This window comes from Mercenaria mercenaria, chromosome 10, assembly GCF_021730395.1.
Source record: "Mercenaria mercenaria strain notata chromosome 10, MADL_Memer_1, whole genome shotgun sequence".
Lineage (NCBI taxonomy): Eukaryota > Metazoa > Mollusca > Bivalvia > Venerida > Veneridae > Mercenaria > Mercenaria mercenaria.
In genome coordinates this window covers 31667942-31692950 of record NC_069370.1, presented here as the reverse complement: position 1 = coordinate 31692950, position 25009 = coordinate 31667942, and the positions used below count along the sequence as shown (strand labels likewise).

The 25009-nt window shown below is 35.8% G+C and overlaps 2 protein-coding genes across 6 annotated transcripts in view; both read left to right on the top strand.

Moving 5' to 3' along the window:
- LOC123559500 (zinc finger protein ZPR1-like) overlaps nt 1–10025 on the top strand; it is a 30289-nt gene extending 20264 nt beyond the window's left edge. The window contains exons 12-14 of one of the 2 annotated variants that reach the window (XM_045351378.2): nt 941–1030; nt 1795–1863; nt 6737–10025. In XM_045351378.2, the coding sequence (XP_045207313.1) occupies nt 941–1030; nt 1795–1863; nt 6737–6847 (270 nt within the window). In that variant the 3' untranslated portion in view covers nt 6848–10025. Of the gene's footprint in view, nt 1–940; nt 1031–1794; nt 1864–6400; nt 6551–6736 lie in introns of those variants that run through there. The other variant, XM_045351377.2, reaches the window with a different exon arrangement.
- Nucleotides 10026–13692: 3667 nt separating this feature from the next.
- On the top strand, nt 13693–22806 carry LOC123559502 (uncharacterized). 4 transcript variants are annotated; one of them, XM_045351381.2, is made up of 4 exons: nt 13693–14006; nt 15921–15966; nt 16972–17001; nt 20936–22806. In XM_045351381.2, exons 2-4 carry the CDS (start codon nt 15959–15961, stop codon nt 21882–21884), a joined length of 987 nt encoding a protein of 328 aa, XP_045207316.2. In that variant the 5' UTR covers nt 13693–14006; nt 15921–15958; the 3' UTR covers nt 21885–22806. The 4 variants fall into 4 exon arrangements, with proteins under 4 accessions (XP_045207316.2, XP_045207318.2, XP_045207317.2 ...); XM_045351382.2 differs by lacking the exon at nt 13693–14006 and adding an exon at nt 15653–15805; XM_045351383.2 differs by lacking the exon at nt 16972–17001.
- Nucleotides 22807–25009: the final 2203 nt, after the last annotated feature.

Genomic DNA, 25009 nt, shown 5'->3' with positions numbered 1-25009 from the left:
AACTGAAGCAGATGAAGTTACTGCATTTGAACTTCACATAATCGTCTGGGATCATACAGCAATTTACGTCCCATAAATCTGACTGCTATTTTTAACAAAATCGTCCCCCTTTTTAGTCACTTTTCAACATTCAGTACAATTACTTTAAATCCTCTGAAGGGAATGAAATGTAACTTGAAACAGTGTAGTTTTAAAATATCTTCCTTTATGTTTCAAAGTTTTAGACAGAAACTTTGGCTTCACTTTAAGGAATTTAATGTAACTGGATAAACTGATAGATAGCAATGAAGAGATATGAAATGCACAAAAACCATAATATTATCCCATCTGTTTTCCTAATTTTATCCCTTTGTTTTTTTTTCACATTTTAAGGATTAAAGACAATAACTTTAAATCCAGTGAAGGAAATGTAGTGTATCCTGATACATTGCAAGACTGGGAAGAGAGATAATGAAAGCATGAGAAGAATAACTCTGCTTTGCATGATTATAAAATTTTCACCTGTTTTTCTGAATTTTTCACTCTTTTAAATTGTAACATTGGCCTTGTTGAAGAGAACTGAATGAAAAGTCTGTAAGATAGTGATAAATGCCAACACGAGTATTTGAAATCCTTAATAACAATAACTGCTCTGAAGGGAATCTATTTGTGTAACACATACTTTATATTGATAATGTTACAAGATACCCGACTGTTGTCTAGCTAAGCAGATCTTTGCAGATATTAATCACTTGTAGTGATAGCTCTAGTTTGTGATATGTTTCACTGGCTGGCCATATATCACAAATATTCTTCTACAATAAACATTTCGGTTAAAATAATCACCATTTTCTGTAGCGAAAAAGTTAAAAGCAGCTACTCTAAATTAAAAAAAAAATGTATTGTTTGTAATGTTACCAGTGCTGGTTGTCTGCTTACTTGAAATTTATTTACTTTTCAGCTAAAGAAGGCAAATCCTTTTTTTCTAGGAGATAGTGGTCAGGAGGATAAACTATACAAAATGTCAGAGTTCTGTGACAAATTGGAGAAGGTATTTATATGGTTATAATACATACTGTATCAGTACAAATTTCTCTTAGTAGGGATGAATATTGCGACACACAATTGTACTGCTGTTTATCATATACTCTAAAAATGCAGAACTCAAATCATGCTTTAACATGCATATAGTCTCCATTTTAGCTCTGACACCTGAGCACAAACTGTTCAAGATGAGTTTTTTCCATCACCCACATCTGTCATTTTGTTGTCCATCAGCAATTTATTCAGATGACATCTCCTCGAAACCACTTGGTGAATTTCATCCACACTTTCCTTGGAAAGTCCTCCTTCAGAATTGTTGTAAGAAATCCTTCCATGCAGATCTGTGGTTGCCATGCCAATTGAAAAAAAATCTAAAAAATCTTGCTAGAAACCAAAGTCTTGTCAGTAAATGCAAGCCCATTTTAGAAATTTAACACAAATGGTTCTCGGGTTGTCCTCTACAAAGTCACATTACATTATTTTGATTTGCCAAAAGACTTGGCTTCAAATGATGTTGTTACTTCACCTACTACATATAGAGTGGAAACTTGAAATGAGGTCAGGATGACAACTAAATGGAAGAGATTAATATGATATTTGTTAATATTTTAGAAATATTTACGTGTAATATAAGGCATGCTTCAAAATAGGGAAACAGAAGGGAAGAAGTTAAGAACAGTTATACATTTCAAGGTCAGATGTGTAGAAAATGATGAAAACTTGAAAAGGTTTTTTAAAATTTGCTTTATATTGTTTCTGTTCACATTTTAGATCAAGTCTGGGGAAACTTTGGATGTTCATGTTATACTAGATGATCCAACTGGGAACAGCTATTTACAGGTAGGCATATATTGCTGCTGGTGCAGTAGTTATATTTCCGCATTTTCCTAGATTTCTTTCTTTACATTTTTCTAAGTTTTTTATGTTGCCATCTTGTGTCAGAATATTTTTGTAGCTCTGTACTGTTATAATTAAGGGGTGGAACCAAAGATAAAATTAACTTAATGTGTATATTTAATGCCCCGCCACGAGTGGTGGGGGGTTATAGGAATGGTCTCCATCCGTCCATAACACTTTGTGTCTGCTCTGAATCTCCTAAACCCCTTGAAGGATTTTCATGAAACTTTGGTCAAATGATCACCTCATCAAGACGATGTGCAGAACTCATATGTGTCGGCTCAAGGTCAAGGTCATAACTCAAGGTCAAATGTTTGAGCCTTCCATTTTGTGACTACTCTGTATCGCCTAAACCCCTTGAAGGATTTTCATGAAACTTGGGTCAAATGATCACCTCATCAAGACGATGTGCAGAACTGAGTCAGCAATGTCGGCTCAAGGTCAAGGTCACAACTCAAGGTCAAAGGTTTGAGCCTTCCATTTTGTGTCCACTCTGTATCTACTAAACCCCTTGAAGGATTTTCATGAAACTTGGGTCAAATGATCTCCTCATCAAAACTCATGCAGAACTCATGTGTCGGGTCAAGGTCACAACTCAAAGTCAAAGGTTTAAGCCTTCCATTTTATGTCCGCTCTGTATCTCCTAAACCCCTTGAAGGATTTTCATGAAACTGGTCAAATGATCACCTCATCAAGACAATGTGCAGAATTCATGAGTCAGCCATGTTGGCTCAAGGCCAAGGTCACAACTCGAGGTCCAAGATTTGAGCCTTCCATTTTGTGTCCGCTCTGTATCTCCTTACCCCTTGAAGGATTTTCAAATTCATTGATGGACTATAAAATATACTTAACAATGTCAAGGGGGCCTCAACGGCCAAGTGGTTAAGGTCGCTGACTTCAAATCACTTGCCCCTCATCGATGTGGGTTCGAGCCTCACTCAGGGGGTTGAATTCTTCATGTGAGGAAGCCATCCAGCTGGCATACGGAAGGTCGGTGGTTCTACCCAGGTGCCTGCTCATGATGAAATAATGCAGGGAGGGGCACCTGGGGTCTTCCTCCACCATCAAAGCTGGAAAGTCGCCATATGACCTATAATTTTGTCGGTGCGACGTTAAACCCAGCAAAATAAAATAAATAACAGCGTCAATGCTTCCACCCAATACCATCAACCCTTTCACTATCCATAACAAGGGCGGGGGATATAGCTGTCTTTCAGACTGCCTTGTTGTAAGAGGATTATCAGATTACATGCGCTCTGTCTTGAAAATACTCCTGAAAAGAATGGAATTTAAGATTGTGATTTATTATATACCTATATAAATTCTGTCAAAAATACAGCTTGCATTTCACAAAGAAATACGAACAGGCTGAATAAAAATCACATATTGTACCTTCCAAAATCCTGTATTGTACCTTCCATATTGAATGTTGCCGGACTACTTTCATTAATATGCATGAGCTGACACAGTTATATAAATAGCGCACACAAAAACATCACTCATTTCATTTTAACATCAACAAACATTTAAGATTTCGTTCGATTACAAATAAACAAACAAAAAGATGGAGGTATATAATAAAAGGGTCATTACAACAGTAGCTCGATCTGGGATTTTGTATTCAGCTCTTGTGGATTTTGCAAGGACGGATCACACTCAGCGCCTCGTGAGATCCGATCTGGCAAAATCCACTCGAGCCGAATACAGCATCCCAGATTGAGCTACTGTTATAATAACCCTATTGTATCTCAATAGTTTTAATTGGTCCTCTATCTGGTTAACTGCTGAATTAAGATCAGTTAGTTTCAACCTTGGACTACTTATATCTGTGGCAACTTATTGTTGCCAGTCAGTGTTTTTAGCTAACCTGAGCCAAAGGCTCAGGGTGATCTATGGTGATCACTCACCGTCCGGTGTCCATCGTCCGTTGTCCGTCCGTAAACTTTTACTTTAAACGACATCTCCTCATAAACTGCTAGGCCAATTTCATCCAAACTTCACGGGAATGTTCCTTGGGTGAAGCTCTACAAAAATTGTTCAAAGAATTGAATCCCATGCAGAACTCTGGTTGCCATGGCAACCGAAAGGAAAAACTTTAAAAATCTTCTTCTCAAAAACCAGAAGCCCTAGAGCTTAGATATTTGGTGTGAAGCATTCCCTAGTGGACCTCTACCAAGTTTGTTCAAATCATGACCCCGGGGTCAAAATAAACCCCGCCCGAGGGGTCATATGATTTTACATAGGAAAATCTTAAAAAATCTTCTTCTCAAAAACCAGAAGCCCTAGAGCTTAGATATTTGACATGTAGCATTGCCTAGTGGACTTCTACTAAAGTTGTTCAAATCATGACCCCGGGGTCAAAATTGACCCCGCCCCAGGGGTCACTTGATTTTACATAGATTTCTATAGGAAAATCTTCAAAAAAAATTTAAAAAATAAACCAGAAGGCCTAGAGCTTAGATATTTGACATGTAGCATTGCCTAGTGGACCTCTACAAAATTTGTTCAAATCATGACCCCGGGGTCAAAATTGACTCCGCCCCAGGGGTCACTTGATTTTACATAGGAAAATCTTCAAAAAAAATTCTAAAAATAAACCAGAAGGCCTAGAGCTTAGATATTTGACATGTAGCATTGCCTAGTGGACCTCTACAAAATGTGTTCAAATCATGAACCTGCCCCAGGGGTCACTTGATTTTACATTTACATAGGAAAATCTTTAAAAATTTCTAAAAATAAACCAGAAGGTCTAGATCTTAGATATTTGACATGTAGCATTGCCTAGTAGACTTCTACAAAATTTGTTCAAATCATGACCCCCGCCCCATGGGGTTACTTGATTGAACATAGAAAAATCTTCAGAATTTTTTAAAAATAAACCAGAAGGCCTAGAGCTTAGATATTTGACATGTAGCATTGCCTAGTGGACCTCTGCAAAATTTGTTCAAATCTTGCCCCCCCCCCCCCCCCCACCCCAGGGTCAAATTGACTCAGCCCCAGGGGTTACTTGATTGTACATAGTGAAATCTTCATAAATTTGCTAAAAATTAACCAGAAGGCCTAGATCTTAGATATTTGATATGTAACATTGCCTAGTAGACTTCTACAAACTTTGTTCAAATCATGACCCCCGGGATAAAATTGACCCCGCCCCAGCGGTAACTTAATTGTACATCGGAAATCTTAAAAAAATTTCTAAAAATAAACCAGAAGGCCTAGAGCTTAGATATTTGACATGTAGCATTGCCTAGAGGACCTCTACAAAATTTGTTCAAATCATGACCCCCGGCTTCAAATTGGCCCCGCCCCAGGGGTTACTTGATTGTACATAGGAAAATCTTCCAAAAAATGTCTAGAAATAAACTAAAAGGCCTAGAGCTTAGATATTTGGTGTGTAGCATTGCCTAGTGGATCTCTACCAAGTTTGTTCAAATCATGACCCCGGGGTCAAGCTTAAATGCAATCTTCATAGCAACCATTTAACCAGGTGAGCGATATGGGGCCAGTATGGCCCTCTTGTTGTAGTTTTGTAACTCTTTAGGTGAATGGAGCTTTCAGCCTAATCTGACTTAATTTGAAAAATGTACAATTTGCAAATTTTCCAATCAGAATGAATTTTTGATGATGAAAACAAAGCCTACTTTTCATGTTAAATAATAATTATAATTTCTAAAAGATTTGACTCTAACCCAGTACTTTGACTGCAAAATATGTATAAAGGGGCAGATAACCAATTTTTGCATATGTTACAGTATGTCTTATATTCTGCCCCAAAAATGTTCGTCCCATGTGGTTCTGGGATGACAACTTGCGTATGAAAAAAACTGGAACCACTGCTTTACCCTTGCATGATCATAAGAGGCAAGTTATAGGGTCTGAACACTTTGTTTTACTGTATATCTGCAATTCCATCAGGTTGTTTTGATTCCATATCTCATTTTTAGCTCGTCTGATTTTTGAAAAAAATCTACGAGGTATTGTTGTCACTTGATCGTCGGCGTAGGTGTCAGCGTTGGTTAAATTTTTTGTTAAGGTCCACCTTTTCTCAAACACTGTAAGAGCTACAGCTTTGAAACTTTGCACACTTGTTTTAACCATCATTAGGGGACTATGTAGGCCAAGAATCATAACTCTGATATGCATTTTGTTAGAATTATGGCCCTTTTTGTACTTAGAAAATTTGAGTTTCTTGATTAAAAGTTTTGTTTAGGTTCACCTTTCTCAAAACCTATAAGAGCTACAGCTTTGAAACTTTGCACACTTGTTTATCATCATTAGGGGACTATGTAGGCCAAGACCCATAACTCTGATATGCATTTTGTCAGAATTATGGCCCTTTTTGTACTTGGAGAATTTGAGTTTCTTGGTTAAAATTTTTGTTTAGGTCCACCCTTTCTCAAAAACTATAAGAGCTACAGCTTTGAAACTTTGCAAACTTGTTTAGCATCATTAGGAGACTATGTAGGCCAAGGCTGTTTAGAATGTGTATGCACCAGATTCTGACACAAAAACACTTGATATTTCTTTTTATAGAATGTGTATGTGCCAGATTCTGGCACAAGAACACTCACTATTTCTTTTTAAAGAATGTGTATGCACTAGTCCCAATCCATGACTGGTTACCTCCCTAGACTAAACTGAAATGAAAGTGATAATTACTCACAAGTTGGGCTAGTGTATGCACCAGATTCTGACACCAAAACACTTAATATTTCTATTTATAGAATGTGTATGCAAGAGATTCTGACACAAAACACTCAATATTTCTATTTATAGAATGTGTAATTGCACAAACTCTCAATATTTCTATTTATAGAATGTGTATGCACCAGATCCTGACCCAAATATGGAAATAGTGAACTATGACAGGACAGAGGAACAGAATGAAGACCTTGGATTGAATGATATGAAAACAGAAAATTATTAAGAATCCTAGCATAAAGAATTAATTATATTTTATTTTATTTTTCGATACAAAATTGCTTGATAATGGCATACGACTGTGCAGGGTTTCAGATCAATATACATGTACTTTTGTATTTACACATGTTCATAAATTGTAAACTGATAATGTCATTGCTGCAATGCCACTCTGTATAAAAAAGGTAAATTAAAGTAACCACACTTTTGGAATAAAGCATTATTTACAGACATTAATATAGCATAACAATTTAATATGTCAGAACAAGCAAGAAGCAGTACTATTGATAAGACATAACTGACCTTGATTTTTTCCAATTTATTACACAAATCGGTTATAATGTTAGAACATAGTCCAAACAATTAGACTTGAAAAAGTTGTCATTTGACGTTCAACATTTAATATTCTGACATTTTACATTTTTACTATCAAAGCCTTTTTCGACGTCTAAACGGCTACTATGAAAGAAGTGTAGCATATATTCGATTTCTCAAACATTATAAAGTCGGTTAACTTTGTACCTAGATGAAAAAATACCTTTGCTTCAATTCTGGAAGGTTAAAATGATTTACAATCCATTATTATTCATGAAATGTCGCTTCATTTTTTTGACATCGAATGTTTACATTTGCCGTGCCACCATCTTGTTTCGAAATTTAAAGTACCAATTAAATTTGATCGGCGGCAGACGAAAATATATTTCCCGCCAAATGTCTCCCACCACACAGTGGTGTGGGAGACATATTGATTTACTTTAGTCTGTCTGTCTGTCTGTGCCTCTGTCTGTCACAAAGCTTGTCCGCACTCTTAAGTCGAACATTTCTCATCCGATCTTCACCAAACTTGAACAAAATGTGTTTGACCATAAGACCTCGGCCAAGTTCGATAACTAGCCAAATCCGCCCAGGCACTTTTGAATTATGGCCCTTGAATTACTGATAGAGTCCACTCGTCCAAGCCGTCTTACTGGGTCCATTCATTTAAGCCATCTGGAGAAACTAGACATTTTTCATAGGGGCAGTTGTGCAGGGTTCGCACGGGACTTGAAAAGTCCTTGAATTCGATGGTAGTCCTTGAAAATGACAAAAAAACTGGAAAAGTACTTGAATTTTGAAAAAAAATTCTTGAATTTGACCTTTCACTCCTTGAAAATATTCTTTCCGTAACTTTGCTTTGCAAAAAGAATTTAAGGCTTAAAATAAATCGGAGAAAATGAAAATAAATTCGTGAAATTGCAGGATCGGGTCACTCGTATGCTATTATAGTGGTCTACGGCCACACTTTATCGATATTTACAGAGTGCTATTTCTACTATATCACCGTTTGCTTGTTTCCGTTTCCGTTAAAAAAAATACGGGGAATAATAACATGCAATTTTTAGCTATTTGCGAGTGTTTCCAGTGAATTAAAATGTGTAAGAAAAATAAACATGTTTACTCAAGTAAGCGGGAGACAAAAGACGAATATAAACAGTGGCTGAAGCCCTATAGAGCAGACAGAACGAAGTGTATTTGTACGTCGTGTGACAAAATTTTGATGTATCATTAGTAGGAGTGCGCTAAAAAATCACAAGAAAAGCGTTAAACCTCAGCAAAATAGTGAATCACATCAATCTAATAATCAAATTACGTCATTTTCAAAGGTGTGACAAGTGATTGTTGTTTTATTTTTGCATTACGTAATAAAAGTTGTTCAGATTAGGTCGTGGTTTTGAAAGAAAATAGTGCTTGAAAAATTGTAAAAAGTCCTTGAAAAGTACTTGAATTTTGTCTCTGATATTCTGTATGAACCATGGTTGTGGGAGACATGCGCTTTTCTCAAAAGCATCTCTAGTTTCATTGTAATTTTGATTTATTTTCATCATAATTGTATATTTTCGATTTGTATCCTTATAGATTTTAAATGTCTCTTCTGAAAATTGAAAGATTATTGACATTTGTAGTTTCTCTGTATGGGATAGAAAAAAGGCAACTTTCTTTCAAAAAATGATTCTGATATGCAAATCATGCATCTGGAACACCCTCGGTTATTACCGTGCCACTATTCAAATTTTCAACAGGCTACATACTTTATTAATCGGATAATTAATAACAAAAAAGGTAAAATATTACTTTTAATTGCTGCCATAAAGCACATTTTATGATTTTTCTTCACACTCAATGTGAAAGTTTCAGTCATTTTTGCCAAAAAGTCGTTAAAAACCCTTCGGATCAAAATTCAAATCTGAAGCGATTTTTGTGCTATATGTTATTTCAGTTCAATGTTAAGACCTGACATAACATGGAAAATAAAAAATGTAAAATATCAATTAAAATGAACTTATAAAGTGATATGAGTTATGTCAGGTCTTATATTTAGGACTATGTTAGAACATTGTTAATTTGGTGTACATTTACTGATTTTATTTTGTATGAATATATGAGCCGCGCCATGAGAAAACCAACATAGTGGCTTTGCGACCAGCATGGATCCAGACCAGCCTGCACATCCACGCAGTCTGGTCAGGATCCATGCTGTTCGCTTTCAAAGTCTATAGCAATTAGAGAAACTGTTAGCGAACAGCATGGATCCTGACCAGACTGCGCAGATGCGCAGGCTGGTCTGGATCCATGCTGGTCGCAAAGCCACTATGTTGGTTTTCTCATGGCGTGGCTCATATATCACTAATTTTGAAGTTTGAGCGAACAGAGTTCAGCTGTATTTTGTTCTACGGAGATTTCTGTCATGACTTGAGAAAATTGTAAAACACAGCAGGTGTTACACATTTCAGTATACATCACAGAATAACTGTGTAAATTGGGCAATATTTGTGAGGTCCATTTTCAATACCAGCTTATGAATCGGTAATTAGAACACCACCCTTCACTCGAACTCATCATCAGGTTCCAGGTAAATTCATATTTAATGTATATTATTGTTCCAGCGCTCAAAATGCCAGTAACTCCAACTAACTTTGCCTTTCCAATCGAGTTCTAACAAACAGATTTTGACTGTATACCATTTCTTAACATGTGAACTTTTTCTCAGAATTGTATTATACAACAACAGATTTCATACGTGTGTGAAATTAAATATTTGCTATGGAAACAAAAATGTAGTAAGACTTATTTCGTTGTATTGCTGCATTGTTTTCTGTGATAGAGTGAAACAGCAAAAGGAATACATTAAAACATACAAAACATGATTTCTTTTTAAATATCTCATCACCTGAACCAAGAAATGGGCCTCCTTGGCAGAGCAGTGGGGTGTTGGTTCAAACCTTGCTTCGAGTGTAGAATTCGTTCATCTGAGAAAGCTTTTCAGCTGGTTTGTAGGTCTGTGGTACTACCCAGGTACCCAAACATGCTGGAAACAATTCCATGAGGGCAGTAGCCTTCTACCTCCACTTAAGCTAAAAAATTGTCATATAACCTAAAATTATGTAGTTGTGACTTCAACCCATCAAAAAGTTCTGCCAACTGTGATAATGTCAAACTAAGAAACAGCTGTTAAGAATTACATCAAACTTTTTAGCACACTTGCACCTCGTAAGTTGACTGCATTGCATAATAATATTATATGGACTACAAAATTGATAATGGAAAAAGCTTTAAACAGTATTTCCCAACGAGCTGCCTGACAGATTTTCATCATACATGTTCTGCAGCAGCCTTCCTCGAGCTTCTTCAAATGGTTCTGTTTGACTACATATAGTGTTTCAAGAACTACAAATAGACAGATAAGGGAGGTTAGAAGATTTATAGCTGCAGAGATGCCATTAGTTTTTGTACCATTTCAACTGTGTTGTCAGTATGTTTTCCATTTTCTCTTCGACATGTAATCTTTTTGGAATCGATGTTGATCAGTTTTTAGCTCGACTTTTCGAAGAAAAAGTGGAGCTAATGCACTCGCCCCGGCTGGTTCAAGTTTTTGATTAAGTCAAATATCTCTGTTACTATCAAAGCTATTGACTTGAAACTTAAAATAGTTATTTACTATCGAAGTCTACAGCAGGAGAAACAATCCCCATAACTGATTTGAATTTTGACAGAGTTAAAGTTTTATAAATTTTTTACTGGCAAAGCTCAAATTCAGAGTCAAGCACTGAGAAAAGTCAAGCGTGCTGTCTTGCGGACATCTCTTGTTTTGAAATTAGCCACTGGAGAAAAGGTTGAGCCTTGCAAATTGAACATGACATGGGATTTGATTTGACTTTAAAAATCTTCTTGTCTTAATCCACAAGACCTAGACCTTTGATATTTGGTATGTAGCATTGCCTTGTGGTCCTCTACCAAAATTGTTCAAATTATTACCCTGGGGTGAAAAGAGGCCCCGCCCCGGGGGGCCTCAAGTTTTACATATACTCGTATAGGAAAAAACTATAAAAATCTTCGTCTGAAACTACAAGACCTAGGCCTTTGATATTTTGCATGTAGCATTGCCTTGTGGTCCTCTATGAAGAATGTTCAAATTGTGCCCCTGGGGTGAAAAGAGGCCCAGCATCGGGGGGTCCAAAGTTTTACATAGACTTATATAGGAAAAAATCTTTACAAATCTCCTTGTCTGAAACTGCAAGGCCTAGGCTTTTGATATTTGGTGTGTTGCATTGCCTGTGGTCCTCTACCAAAATTATTACCCTGGGGTGAAAAGAGGCCCTGCCCCGGGGGTCCCAAGTTTAACATAGACGTATAAGGAAAAAAATAAAAAATCTTGTCTGAAAGTTCAAGGCCTAGGCCTTTGATATTTGGTATGTATCATTAACTGGTGGACCTCTAACAGGATTGTTCAAATTATGCCCCTGGGGTGAAAAGAGGCCCCGCCCTGGTGGTCACTTGTTATATGAGTTATATAGGAAAAAATTCTTCAAACATTATCAGATCATATTTCCTAGACTGTTCAATTATATTTACCTGATCTACCCAAGTGATTACGTGTCACCTTACTGTGACCTTGACCTACTGTCCTACTTTCTTGTTTTTTGAGATACAGCCTTGAAATTTGGATGACATGTACAGTTTTGCATACCGATGTTAAAACTGACTCAGTGACCATGAATGTGTTCTAATGACCTACTTTCTAATATTTTAGCATCAGTTTGCCATTTGAAACATGTGGCTCATATTACTCGGGTGAGCGATTTAGGGTCATCATGGCCCTCTTGTTTTCTAATTCTTGTTAAGTAGACACAACTCTTTCAAATGATACGAAAACATGGGGTAACTAGGCATCGAAATGTTATCTATATGTGGATCAGATACTACCTATTACAATTTGTTGTATGAAGAGTCAATTTCCTCAATGGATCTGATTTTTGAAGAGTTTATTTGGAATCGCATGCAGTCCATTTGATGACATTATGACAGAATTTGATATTCCAGTCCGGGAAACAGATTCTGAAACAGAAGGCTGCAGTTCTCATCAACCATTTTGAACAACTGTTTCTTTGATACATCTACACTCTGGAGCTTCTTTGAAACATGAAAAAATGTCAGATCTAAAAACTATTCCATTTATTAGAAAAATCAATATTTGAACTTATTAAGGAAAAACGATAGGTTTCACAAAGTAATTGAACAGCCATTCGTTTCAAGTTATTTTGCGTTTTCTTTGTAAAACATGAAGGCTATTTATCAATCATGGCTGTAACATTATAAGGCCAGAAGTATGTCATGATATCGCTGTACTTGACGGTTTCAGGAGCAAACACTTTTCTTAATCTGTCTACACGTGTACAGGAATATCAGAAAATCTTATTTTGATGTTAAACATTTCCAGTTTGCCAGGTAGAAAACATGATCAAATGCCTTGGTAGAGATCGAATACTTTCACATGTTGAGCTTCCTATTGGTGTTAATCTTGTCACTCCAATCGCTAATTGCTGTATAAGATGCGTTGGAATCTGTGTGTAAGTTTCTGACAAAATGATGCAAAATTTATATCGGGCATTTAATTGGGACTTGCTGATGTTAATATGTGTTATGTTTCTTTGGAGAAGCGTTTCTACCAAACCAAAAATCTGTCATCACAAGGCATATGAACGTTTGTAAATGTTCAAGTTAGATAGAACCATTTTATTCAACGATGGGAGAATATTTGGTCTATTAAATAATAAAATCTGTAAACTGAAGAGCCTTTTGAAGAAAAGAATGCAACCAAGAAGAATAATAGCAGACTCGGTTTGATTGAGTCTGTTCATGAGAGGTAATCATTGGAAATGTGCAACACCTCTCACCTCTCACGCCCCCTAGCACCGGCTTAAGCGGAACTCTTACACATGTTGAATGGACTCGGTGATCCCAAAGGACCAGAAAATATAACAACACTGAAAAACAAGCACTACAGTAAAATAGGCAACTAAGCGCCTGACTACAAAGTCATTTCTTAATGCTTCATCATCATGATCATTGATTTCACTTCTTTGAGCAAATACACTAGTATGATAGAGAATTTAGATTTTCTCACGACGTGTGAACTTATTCTTACTTCATATTTGTAATATTCTATAAACAAATCTTAAAACAACCAATAAAGGTTCGATTGCAAATATTTGCATGACCGGGAACGCGGGAATATTTGAGCCGCGCCATGGGAAAACCAACATAGTGGGTTTGCGACCAGCATGGATCCAGACCAGCCTGCGCATCCGCGCAGTCTGGTCAGGATCCATGCTGTTCGCTAACAGTTTCTCTAATTGCAATAGACTTTGAACGCGAACAGCATGGATCCTGACCAGACTGCGCGGATGCGCAGGCTGGTCTGGATCCATGCTGATCGCAAACCCACTATGTTGGTTTCCTCATGGCGCGGCTCATTTGATTTCCGATGATCAATATAATATTAAAGTACGTTTATAACGTTCATAAGAATATTGTATTATCCTGACGATCAATCGATTGATCCTGACCTTTGATGTGACAATTTGGAGGTGTAAATGGATCGAAAATATTGAAACATTTTCTTAATGGCGTTTTCGTGTAATCTGGTACAAAAAGTAAAGATGTAATTTTAAAGACGATTATGTAGAATGCGTGATATATTCTTTGAAAGTTCGCCAAATTGGCTAGTTCATTGTAGTTGGATTTAAGAAATGACCAAACGCAGAGATTACGTGAAGTTATGAAAGGGAATCAAGCTGTTCAATTAACAAGTGGCGGATTTCTTCTTGTTTGATTATAAAAAGTGTTTGGTAAGTTTATATACATTGTATTATTGAATATTGTAAGTATTTGTACTTTTACACAGTCGAAACGTTCTAAACAGTTTTTTTCAATGATGTCAGTGGTTAAAGACGTTACATTTTTAAGAGCACGTAACATTTTTAAGAGAAATTAGAAACAAAACTCAAAGCTAAAACAAAAGCAGAATGATTGTGGATTTAAAGTGGAGCTGACTTAATTAATAACACTCAAATACGCCTATAAATGATGTCTCTCGATATGAGAGATACTACCGTGACCTAAACGGGGATTTGAACCCGTCTGTAGACACACGTGTCGGACCTGGGATAAAACAAACATAATCACTTTGATGAAACCCTGTTTTCAGCCCACATCATCATCGGCGTGATTTTTTTTCCATCCCATGTCAGATACCTGTGCCTATGAACCCGTCGGGATTGATTTACCGATACGCTTCCTGTTCTTTACCCGCCCGCCCGTCCGTCGGCTCCCTAAATATCTTTAATAATATAAGTTTTGATGGTTTATGAATAGACAGCTACTCCACTGTTGCTAGGCAGGCTATTTGTACATCAGCTACAGGTTTGATTGAAAAATTTACTTTAAATCTACATTAAGTGTTTAACATTGTACTCGGATTTTTTAGCACGGAGATATATCTAAGGTGAAGACTACTTGAAGTACATGTTACGAATACTTGAGATACTAAATTTATAAGAAATATTGATTCGAACTTAAAAACCGGTAAGAAGTAAGCTCGGATTTACATGTAGTACTGAAGTTGAGTATAAGACAACATTTTCCATACCTAAATAAATAAAAAGCTAATCTTTACGAGACTGGCATACATGTATTTAAAAAAAAAAACTTGCGAATCGGAAAAATAAGTAAGAAACCGATAACAAAATAAACATCTGAAAAAATGTAAAAATTACCAAGTTTTTGAGTCGCTAAATGGAAGTCTGATTCATTGCACGCACGTGAAAATTGATCCATCTATTTTGGGCAACCTCTGCAAACTGTTTTGATCAACTTCTAGACGACGGTATTCAGTCTCTTCATTTTACATTATGCATTGCATGATATGCTTACACTATTAATTTACATATTTTTTCAAGCTATGTTTGTATTTGGCCATGAACCTGTAAATCTAGCGTTTACTGATACGTTAGTTTCAAAAGAGTTATTATTTTCAAATTTGTTGGATCACTAGTTTAATTGTGACTATTTCAGTACATTCCGGTGTGTATATCATTCCTCAATGTATTGACGTTTCAATGTTGAAATCGGTTAAAGAACACAAATAAGTCAATGTTATACAATACCCTGTGAAGACGCGAGATTTTTATCTGCCCTATAATTGGTATTAGGCCGTGCCATTTTTTTTAACAAAATAAGAAAACGTTATATTGTGTTATACAAAACAAAAACGCTAACCTTTGAGAAAATACAAATGTACTAAACTAGCTTCATCAAAAGAAATTGGCGCATCCTTTTTTGAGCAAAAGTTAGTTTATTTTACTTTTATATATAAATTATAAAAGTTAGCCTCGTTTTCGTCTGTCCTTTTTCCCCTTCAACACAAATATGGGCAATAAGCACAGCCTAATGCCAAACCAATTATTTAGTATATTTTAAATATATTTTCATATTTTAGGTTTATGTAAATGTACTCTACTACAAATATTTATTTAAAAGCCTAAACCTTACTATTCGAAATATACGCAGGTCATTAGAATAACGCATTTCAATGAAACAGTTTAAATTTTTAATGGGAATTACAAGGACATTGTGCCACTATAATCGGGTAAGGATATGCTATACAAAATCATTATAAAATATTTACAACATTTTCAGTTCAGTTTCATTTATATTGCAGTTGTTATTCAAAGTACTATATTGGATTTTATTGTATCTTTCAGTGATTACAATTTCTAAAGGGACACTATAAAAGAAAGAAATGTCGAGGTAAAGTAGATTTTTTTATGTGGTTGAAAATGTTTATCACGATCTATATTAGATTTATAGGTCCCTTGCTTTAGATAATGAATATCAATCTTATTGATAAAGAGCAACGTTCGTGCATTTTTACATGATCTTGAATGCAATGTTCGGTTTTTGTTGTTGTTTGTCTTTTTATCGTTTTTAATCCTATTTATATAACATCGGTTGTTGGACAAGTTTCTAAAATTTTGTCAAGTTGTTAAAAGGCGCTCTATTATTACTCTCTACAGTACCGACAGAAACACGGGAAAATCCTGGCATTCCTTTACTTTTTGTCAGTGATAGAAAAAACTCGTTTTACATCCCGGGGTGCAAGATGACCCATGTGCTGTAATTTAAGAATGAATGCAAAAATTCATCTACAACCGTAATAAAATAGTACTGAAAAGATAAACATTCGCTTAATTTCATTTCTTCTATTAATCGAAGAATACAGTATGCAAGTGATGAATATATCTGACTCTCGTCGTAACTGTTTTGAGGTAACTCGGCAGAGTCTTGTTACCACCTAAACAGTTACCCTCGAATCATGTATTTCAATCAGTGAAAGATTGTGATAATTTATAAAAGATCTCTTTTTTTTAAGCATAGCATGCAAACAAGCATTATAAACGGCATGTCCGTAGTTTGTGCTACTAGTTTATGGCTTGTGTTCAACTCTTTAATTGTTAGGGCTTAAGCCAAAACTTCAAAATAGAAAAAAAAAATTAGCATTTTGTTTATAATGCCATATAATGAAATAATGATAAGCTTGTCGATCAGTAGTCAAAAATAATTTGCCCTCAGTTCCTCCGACCTCTGGTAATAGTTTTGTCTACTGACCGAAAAGCCATTCAATAAGTGTATACTGTTATATACTATGACATACCCTTCTATATACTTGAAGTTAGGAATATGTAGTGGTCCATTGTATTGGGATGCGCTACTCTGTTATTAAATTATGATAATTCCTATAAATATACTCAACAGGCCAGAAGATAAAGGGACAAATCCACAGAGGTAATGTTGTTCAGTGTGGTTACGGATTGTGTGATGTGATTTTGTTGCAGTTTATTAAAAATATAAACAGTGCTGTGTGAAATAAACATTTTAACAATGACATGTTTCATGTTTCGTAAGGAACACACACCTTTTGGCTTGCAATTATAGCAGGAAGATTTTCTTACAGTTTAAGATGGTTTTGAAAGGATTTTCTTCTTCAGTAATTGTTAAGCACGTTCATTCGCTACTTGAGGAAGTGAACCCGTAGACTGGTGCCCATATTTACTCTCTACGTTTGAAGAGATGATTCTCGAAATACAGTCGGGTACCAGGCTAGTGAACCCGTAACGACAATCGGCAATTTTCGTGTGATTACGTAACTTTCGTTTGCGATTTCGGCAACTCTCGGCCATAACAGAAACTTATTTTTCATAACAACCGGAGAATACCGAAATCACATACGGAGAATACCGAAATCACATACGGAGAATACCGAAATCACATACGGAGAATACCGAAATCACATACGGAGAATACCGAAATCACATACGGAGATTACGTAAACGAACGAATCTGCCGAATGTCATTACAGGGTAATCTTTTTTTCGACATAGTTTTTTGCCATTGTCACTTTATTTGACTTTAAACGGAACAGTACTAAGGCCTATAAACTTTCTTATACTCTTGTTAAGTAATATTTTTTCTCCATTTTCTTATTTTTACAATGTATTAACTTTCAGCGTTCAGATATACTTCCGTGGTTTGAATCGATGTAATCAACCGTTATATTTTGATAAATGGTAGGGTAACTTCGGCCAAGGAAGTCCACTATTTCTAGTGGTATCCCGGACCCGATTTTTAATAAGGCATGTTATATACCGAAATGTTCCTAAAAGTTTGTAGATTCTGAAAGTTCCGGCATAAATTGGCATAAATGGTGGCGAGCTGAGAAATCCAAGATGGCGTCCAAGATGTCTGCCATAAAATGAAAAAGGTGCTTTTTGTAAAAAATAAGGTTTTCTTCATTCACTTTTGATGAAATAAACTGCTGGAATGCATTGTTTTGTAGAATTATTGCAACACACCTTTTATGAATTGTAAAACATTTAAATTGTTACATTTAAAGGTAAAATAAATATGCCTAAAGGTCAAATTCCTGCTAAAAATACAAATTTTACCCATTCATTATCACTAATTTGTAGTTTTGAAAATTATAGCTTATAAATCCTTTTGAAAGAACTCAAAGAATGGCACAAAAAGATTATCTGATAGACTGATACAAAGAATGACAAATATTGATGTTTTACAGTAAAACTATTGTTAAAGGTACTCATACTAATGTGACTTTATATGCGCAACAGAAAAGTACTTGAAGAAGTTGATACATATTGTGTCTTATTTTCTTCATTAAGTTATGCAAGTATGAAAAATAAATGTTGTGGTCAGTTTCTAGTTCTATTTTATGTTTTGTATTCCCCCTTTTATCCATTATGATGCCAGAACATCAGAATAGCTACATATTTGATCCATTTACGGTAATTGTTTTAAATTCTGTATATTAGTACATTTATCTATATTTGTTATCATGGACATGATCCATAAACAGGTTTTCAATGCTATTCATTATTGTGCGCATATTGCCTCAAGCAAAGATTTCCTAACTTGAAATATATGCACCTTGATAGAACATTATAAAACGTTTGTAAAACGTTTCAGCGATGCCACCGAAGTAATTAAAAATCTAATAAATCAGTTTTACAGAAGCAGAAAAAATAAATATCGTCATATTTTCCAAAAAATTATATAATCATATTCGGTTTTAAATGTCAAAACTGGAAACAAATTGACACTATTACCCTGCTTAAACGTAAGAAAAATGCCATATATAAACTATTTCTTCAAACCCCTTGTTTAATAGTTGACTGATAACCTATCCCAAAAGGGAATATGGTAGGTTGACAAAAATGTCGCCCCTTTTTCGTTAGAGAAAGGGGCATTTATCCTGTGATGCGTGTATGTGGTCGCACGGTCACATTTTTTTTACAACGGTGTCCCTTTTTTAATGTGGTGAGAAATATTCAGTGGGAAGTACTCTAAGTGTGCTGGGGTTACAATGTCTCAGTGATCATTGCTTATGATCAGTGTGGAGTGATCACAGTTCTGAGTACTTTTCACAGAACATTGATCACCTAGTAGTGTTCATGGCACTGTGACTACTATTTACTGTGTAGTGTTCACGGCACCGTGAGTACTGCTCACTGAGTAGTGTTCACTTTACCGTGATTACTGTTCACATTACCGTGAGTACTGCTCACTGAATAGTGTTCACGGCATCATGGTACTGCTCACTGAGTAGGTTCACTTACCGTGAGTACGTTCACTGAGTAGTATTCACGAAGTGAGTACTGCTCACTGAGTGTGTTCACGCTCGCGAGTACTGCTCATGTAGTGTTCACTTTACCGTGAGTACGTTCACTGAGTACATTCACGTTACAGTGAGTATGCTCACGAGTAGTGTCACGCATCGTAAATAATCTCACTGAGTGTTTCACTTACGTGAGTACTGTTCACTGAGTAGTGTTCACATTACCGTGAGTACTGCTCACTGAGAAATATTCACGATACAGTCAGTACTGCTCACTGTGTAGTGTTCTCAGCATCGTGAGTAATGTTCACGGCATCGTGAGTACTGCTCACTGAGTAGTGTTCACATTACTGTGAGTACTGCTCACTGAGTAGTGTTCACGGCATCGTGAGTACTGCTCAATGAGTTGTGTTCACTTTACCGTGAGTACTGTTCACTGAATAGTATTCACATTACCGTGTGTACTGCTCACCGAGTAGCATTCACGGTACCATCAGAACTGCCGAATGAGTAGTGTTCACGAAACTGTGAATACTACTCACTGGGTAGTGTTCACGGCGCCGTAAGTACTGCTCACTGAGTAGTGTTCACATTACCGTGAGTACTGCTCTCTGAGTAGTATTCACGGTACTCTGAGTACTGTTCACCGAGAATGAACTAAGGACATATTTTTGCATAAATACTTTCAGAATCTGATAATTGTCCTGAAATCATATGCTAAATTTATAGTTTTATCTATCCGATATTTGAGTTTTATGATTATTTGACCTTTTGACCTTTAATCTGCATAATAATTTTAGGCAATTTATGTTAAAAAGATACTCGTAGTAAAATATTAAACAAAAAATAATTAAAATTTATATGAAAATGTAGACATAATGGTGTGTTTAAACATTGTAGTGTCACCATTACTTTTGTGGCGACCATCTTGGACGCCATCTTTGATTTCTGAGATCGCCACCATTTATGCCAATTTATGCCGGCAGCCAGATAAACTTCAGACCTTTACAAACATTTTGGTATATAACCTGCTTTGTTAAAAAAGGGGTCCGGGTTCAACTTTTTGAATGACCTAATTGACGCCCTACCAAAACTGTGGCAAAACATTATTGAACCAGAAGCTTCTAGATATCTTAAAGAAAAGAAACCAGAATGTATTTCTATTCCTTTAGAAAGAAACTATGTCTAATTTAGAGTTTAACATACCTTTTAACGGAAACGTGCAAGCCATTTTCAGAAGTGTGTACAACAAGATTTAATACAACATCCGTGAACAGTGTTTAAGAAGAAGCTGCATTGAATATTTAAGAAAAACACTTAATTAAGTTGAATAGAGCTTTGATAAATAATTGTATTTAGTTTCTGAATTAAAATACTTACGAAATAATATGTTATTATTATAAGACGTTACCATACTTTTGTACGTTCATCACTTTCTTCAGTCTTTCACTTGGATTAAATTGTATGCTAAAATAATCGAAGTGATCTTTTTCTTCTTCTTTTTACGGAGGAGGTAATACTGAAAAAAAGACATCACGCGTAAAAAAAAATTAACCATAACATAATTGCAGTCTATTTATTTTGTAGGAAACTTGAACGTGAGATGAGACTCGGAACTATAAAATCAAGACGATCTCTTATGGAGAGGGAGAAAGCGATGGAAGCGGCCCGTAACCCAGGCGTCAGCAAACTGGGGGATTGTCTTGTAAGCATCAACTTGAAAAATGACAAGGTCTTGACCTCCAATCTCAGAAAGATAAATTCTGAAATAAAGCGCATGCAGTTACAGGTTAATCATAAAATGAAATATTTTGTCAAGAACAGCAATGTTTTGAATCATGATCCGATCATTCTAGTCGAGCGTCCGCCATCACCGGAAGTTAAAAAGCGCGCGCATTTAATGGAACACTACGATGGTGAGGAAGATGTTCCGGGTGATGAGAACAAACCGGGTTACATGAAACAAATAAGGTCAAAAGCCAGGACCCCATCGACGTTAACAACGATTGACGCATTCACGGTCAAACAGAGAAAAAAGAAAAATGTGTGGGACGGAGCTGTAGATGAGAAATCGGCACCAGAGTTTGAAAGTACTGTTCGACCTTATGCTAAATTAACTAGACGCGAAAAATCAGACTTACAAAAAGGGTATGAATTTCATAAGCCCAAATTAGAAAATTCTGGAATATCTGAGACAGAAAAATCTGCTTCCAGCAAACCCCATACACATAAAAAGAAGGTTAAAGAAGTAGCTAATGACGACGATAGTGATTTTGAAGACGAAATTACGCCTTTCATTACACAGATGGCAAAAGTAAGAAGGAATGGAAACGACAGGAAGGAGAAAACATTAGCAGAAATAAGTTTAAAACCAAAAACTCCAGTTCTTGGAATGAAAACGACTGGAAGTCCAGTTAATCAAACAATATCCATTGAACGAAATGTGCGGTTCAAATCGCCTGTTATTATGTCCGCTCCACGGGTCAGAGGAGCTCACCGGAAGCTGAAAACTACAGAAACGGAAGTAGTATATTGATTGTCTAAGATACATGTGGTGCACTAGGTATTTTTGTTCAACAGTTTACCCCTATTTGGGTTAACATATTAGAATCGGCCCTTATTGTTGGACAGACATTACAGTGGATTGTGCCAAACTGTTTTGAACAAACACTGCCGCAATTTTTGTTTGGTTCACCTAATTCTTACCAGTAACTTGGTGATCCTATTTACATCATTTATCATTTTAAAGAACTCACAAGTTGTTAGTTTCAACTTTTTAATATTCTGTTATACTTGGTTAATTTTGAGTTTATTATCAAAAATAAGTTTGATTGGGGAATTCTCCATAATAATTTATTATATATCTTGTTCTTTATTTATATACAGTTACAATAGTTTTGCACTAAGCCATTGTCAGTTTCAGCCGTTCTGTACACCAACTTTATTTAATTTGCAGATCTGGTTCCAATTTTACTTGAATTGTTATACAATTGTTAGGATACCCAAGTTAGAAGAAAAACAGTACGTTCATGTATTTTTTTTCAAAACTAAAAACATGACAAAAGCAACATTTTCAAAAAAACGGTGTGTTTTAGGGATTTGTATATGAGAATTACATTTTTGTCCATAGATTTAAAATGTCTTCAAATTTAAATTAATATTTTACTTCCTTCCCTGGAAATCAATAGAATGATGCGATGCGTGAATAAAACTTTTTTTCAAAATCCCTGTTACTACTCTTTTTGACGAGACCGTATTTGTTCATTAACCCTTTAAGATGTCTATACGTGTTCATGTCGGTCTATTTCTTATTGTTTCGTTTGGAATATTTCATTCGGAATATTTGTGTTTTAATAGTTATAAATTCTGTTTTATATTTAAGTCATGTATATATTTGTTCACATATGTCTTCTACAATATATATCCATCATACGTACATGTTTTTTAACTACTGATTTTAAAAAAAAAATGTTAACTGTTTTAATATACATTTGTATATAAATATTTTTTTGTTGAATTACTATTTTCACCTTTTTATTCATATCCCCCTTCTAAAAATTGGGTGATCATATATTTCGTCCGGCCAATTCTTTCATACTGTCAGGCCAACCAAGGCAGCGATACAGTCTGGTAGCTTAACCCTTACCATGCTGGTCACGATTTATTCTGCCTTTGCGACCCGTGCAGTCTGATCTTGATCTGTACTGTTCGCTATTCAGTCAGTATCTTTTTGGTATGCACCCCTTTTAACAGTTATTGGTACTGTCCAAATTAAAAGATGGAGAAGTTCATTATAGAAATTTAGCAGGGTAGGGTTTAAGGTTTATTGATGCTTAAGAAAAGTTGAAATTAGAACAAAAAGTCGATTTGGGAGCGTCATTGACTGGTTGCTTACAGATGGCCATTAATGTAGTTTCAACAGTAGATCGTTTCAGATCAACAACTGAGCCGTGCCATGAGAAAATCAACATAGTGGGTTTGCGACCAGCATGGATCCAGACCAGCCTGCGCATCCGCGCAGTCTGGTCAGGATCCATGCTGTTCGCTAATGGTTTCTCTAATTGCAGTAGGCTTTAAAAGCGAACAGCATGGATCCTGACCAGACTGCGCGGATGCGCAGGCTGGTCTGGATTCATGCTGGTCGCACACCCACTATGTTGGTTTTCTCATGGCACGGCTCAACTGGAGAACGGTTAGACTTTTGAGGATGATTGCATGTGGTCAGCAGGTTATTTTTATTGTTTTGGGGTCAGTAGGTCAAAAGTGAATGTCACATAAACCTTGAGACTGAAAACGGTTCCTGGTCAATATTGGAGAACGCTTAAAATCGTCAAACTGCAAAGGGAAATTGCATGTGGCGCATGACCCTAATGTTTTAAGGGTCAGATGATTAAATGTCAAGGCCACAGTGACCTAAATACTGAAATTGATGTATGACCAATAACTGCATACTTGTAAGCTTTATGGCTGTAAAATTTCTAAATTAAGGTCACCATGACCGCGGAACTGAATGCTTGTACAGCCAAAGGCTGTCAAATTTCAAAGAATATATGCATGTTGGCAATTTGCCAGAAGAGAACACTTTGGTGTAGGACTTTCGAATTCCATAGGATGAACAGGTCAAAAGTCAAGTGCGTTTAAAATGGTTTCTTAGCAATAATTGGAGAACATTTGAAGCAACAAGAATGAGACTTTATAAGACGTTATTTCTTGACATTTTTGTACATTGTTGTGGAGTGGAGCTGCAACAATTGCAAAAACATTTGTTCCAGTTATGCCGACCTTGTTTCGTTTAAACCTTTTACACATCAAGTAAAACACCAAAGCATGTAAGTATCACTACAGCAATAGCAACAACTGTGTAAATTGATATACCTTTATATGGAACGCCTACACTGCCTTTGCGTGATAATTATTAGTTGGTCATGTGCCATTTCCAATAAATTCTGTACAAATCATACGGGTAATTTGTTATGTAGATAAAGCAGTTTGTTATGTACATTTGCTGGTTTGTCCTGTACATATTTTAGTTTGTGCTGTGCATTCACTAGTTTTTTTTCTGTACAATTAATAGTTTGTCATGTGCATTTTCCAATATATTCGGTACAAATCATAATAATCATAATTTGTTATGTAGATAAAGCAGTTTGTTATGTACATTTACTAGTTTGTCCTGTACATATTTTAGATTGTGCTGTGCATTCACTAGTCAGTGCTGTATAATTAATAGATCGTCATGTGCATTTTCCAATATATTCGGTACAAACCATAATTTGTTATGTAGATAAAGCAGTTTGTTATGTACATTTACTAGTTTGTCCGGTATATTTCTTAGATTGTGCTGTGCATTCACTAGTTTGTGTTGTACAATTAATAGATCGTCATGTGCATTTTCCAATATATTCGGTACAAATCATAATTTGTTATGTAGATAAAGCAGTTTGTTATGTATATTTACTAGTTTGTACATTTCTTAGATTGTGCTGTGCATTCACTAGTTTGTGTTGTACAATTAATAGATCGTCATGTGCATTTTCCAATATATTCGGTACAAATCATAATTTGATAAACTGCTTTATCTACATAACAAATTATGATTTGTACCGAATATATTGGAAAAAGCACATAACGAACTATTAATTGTACAGCACAAACTAGCGA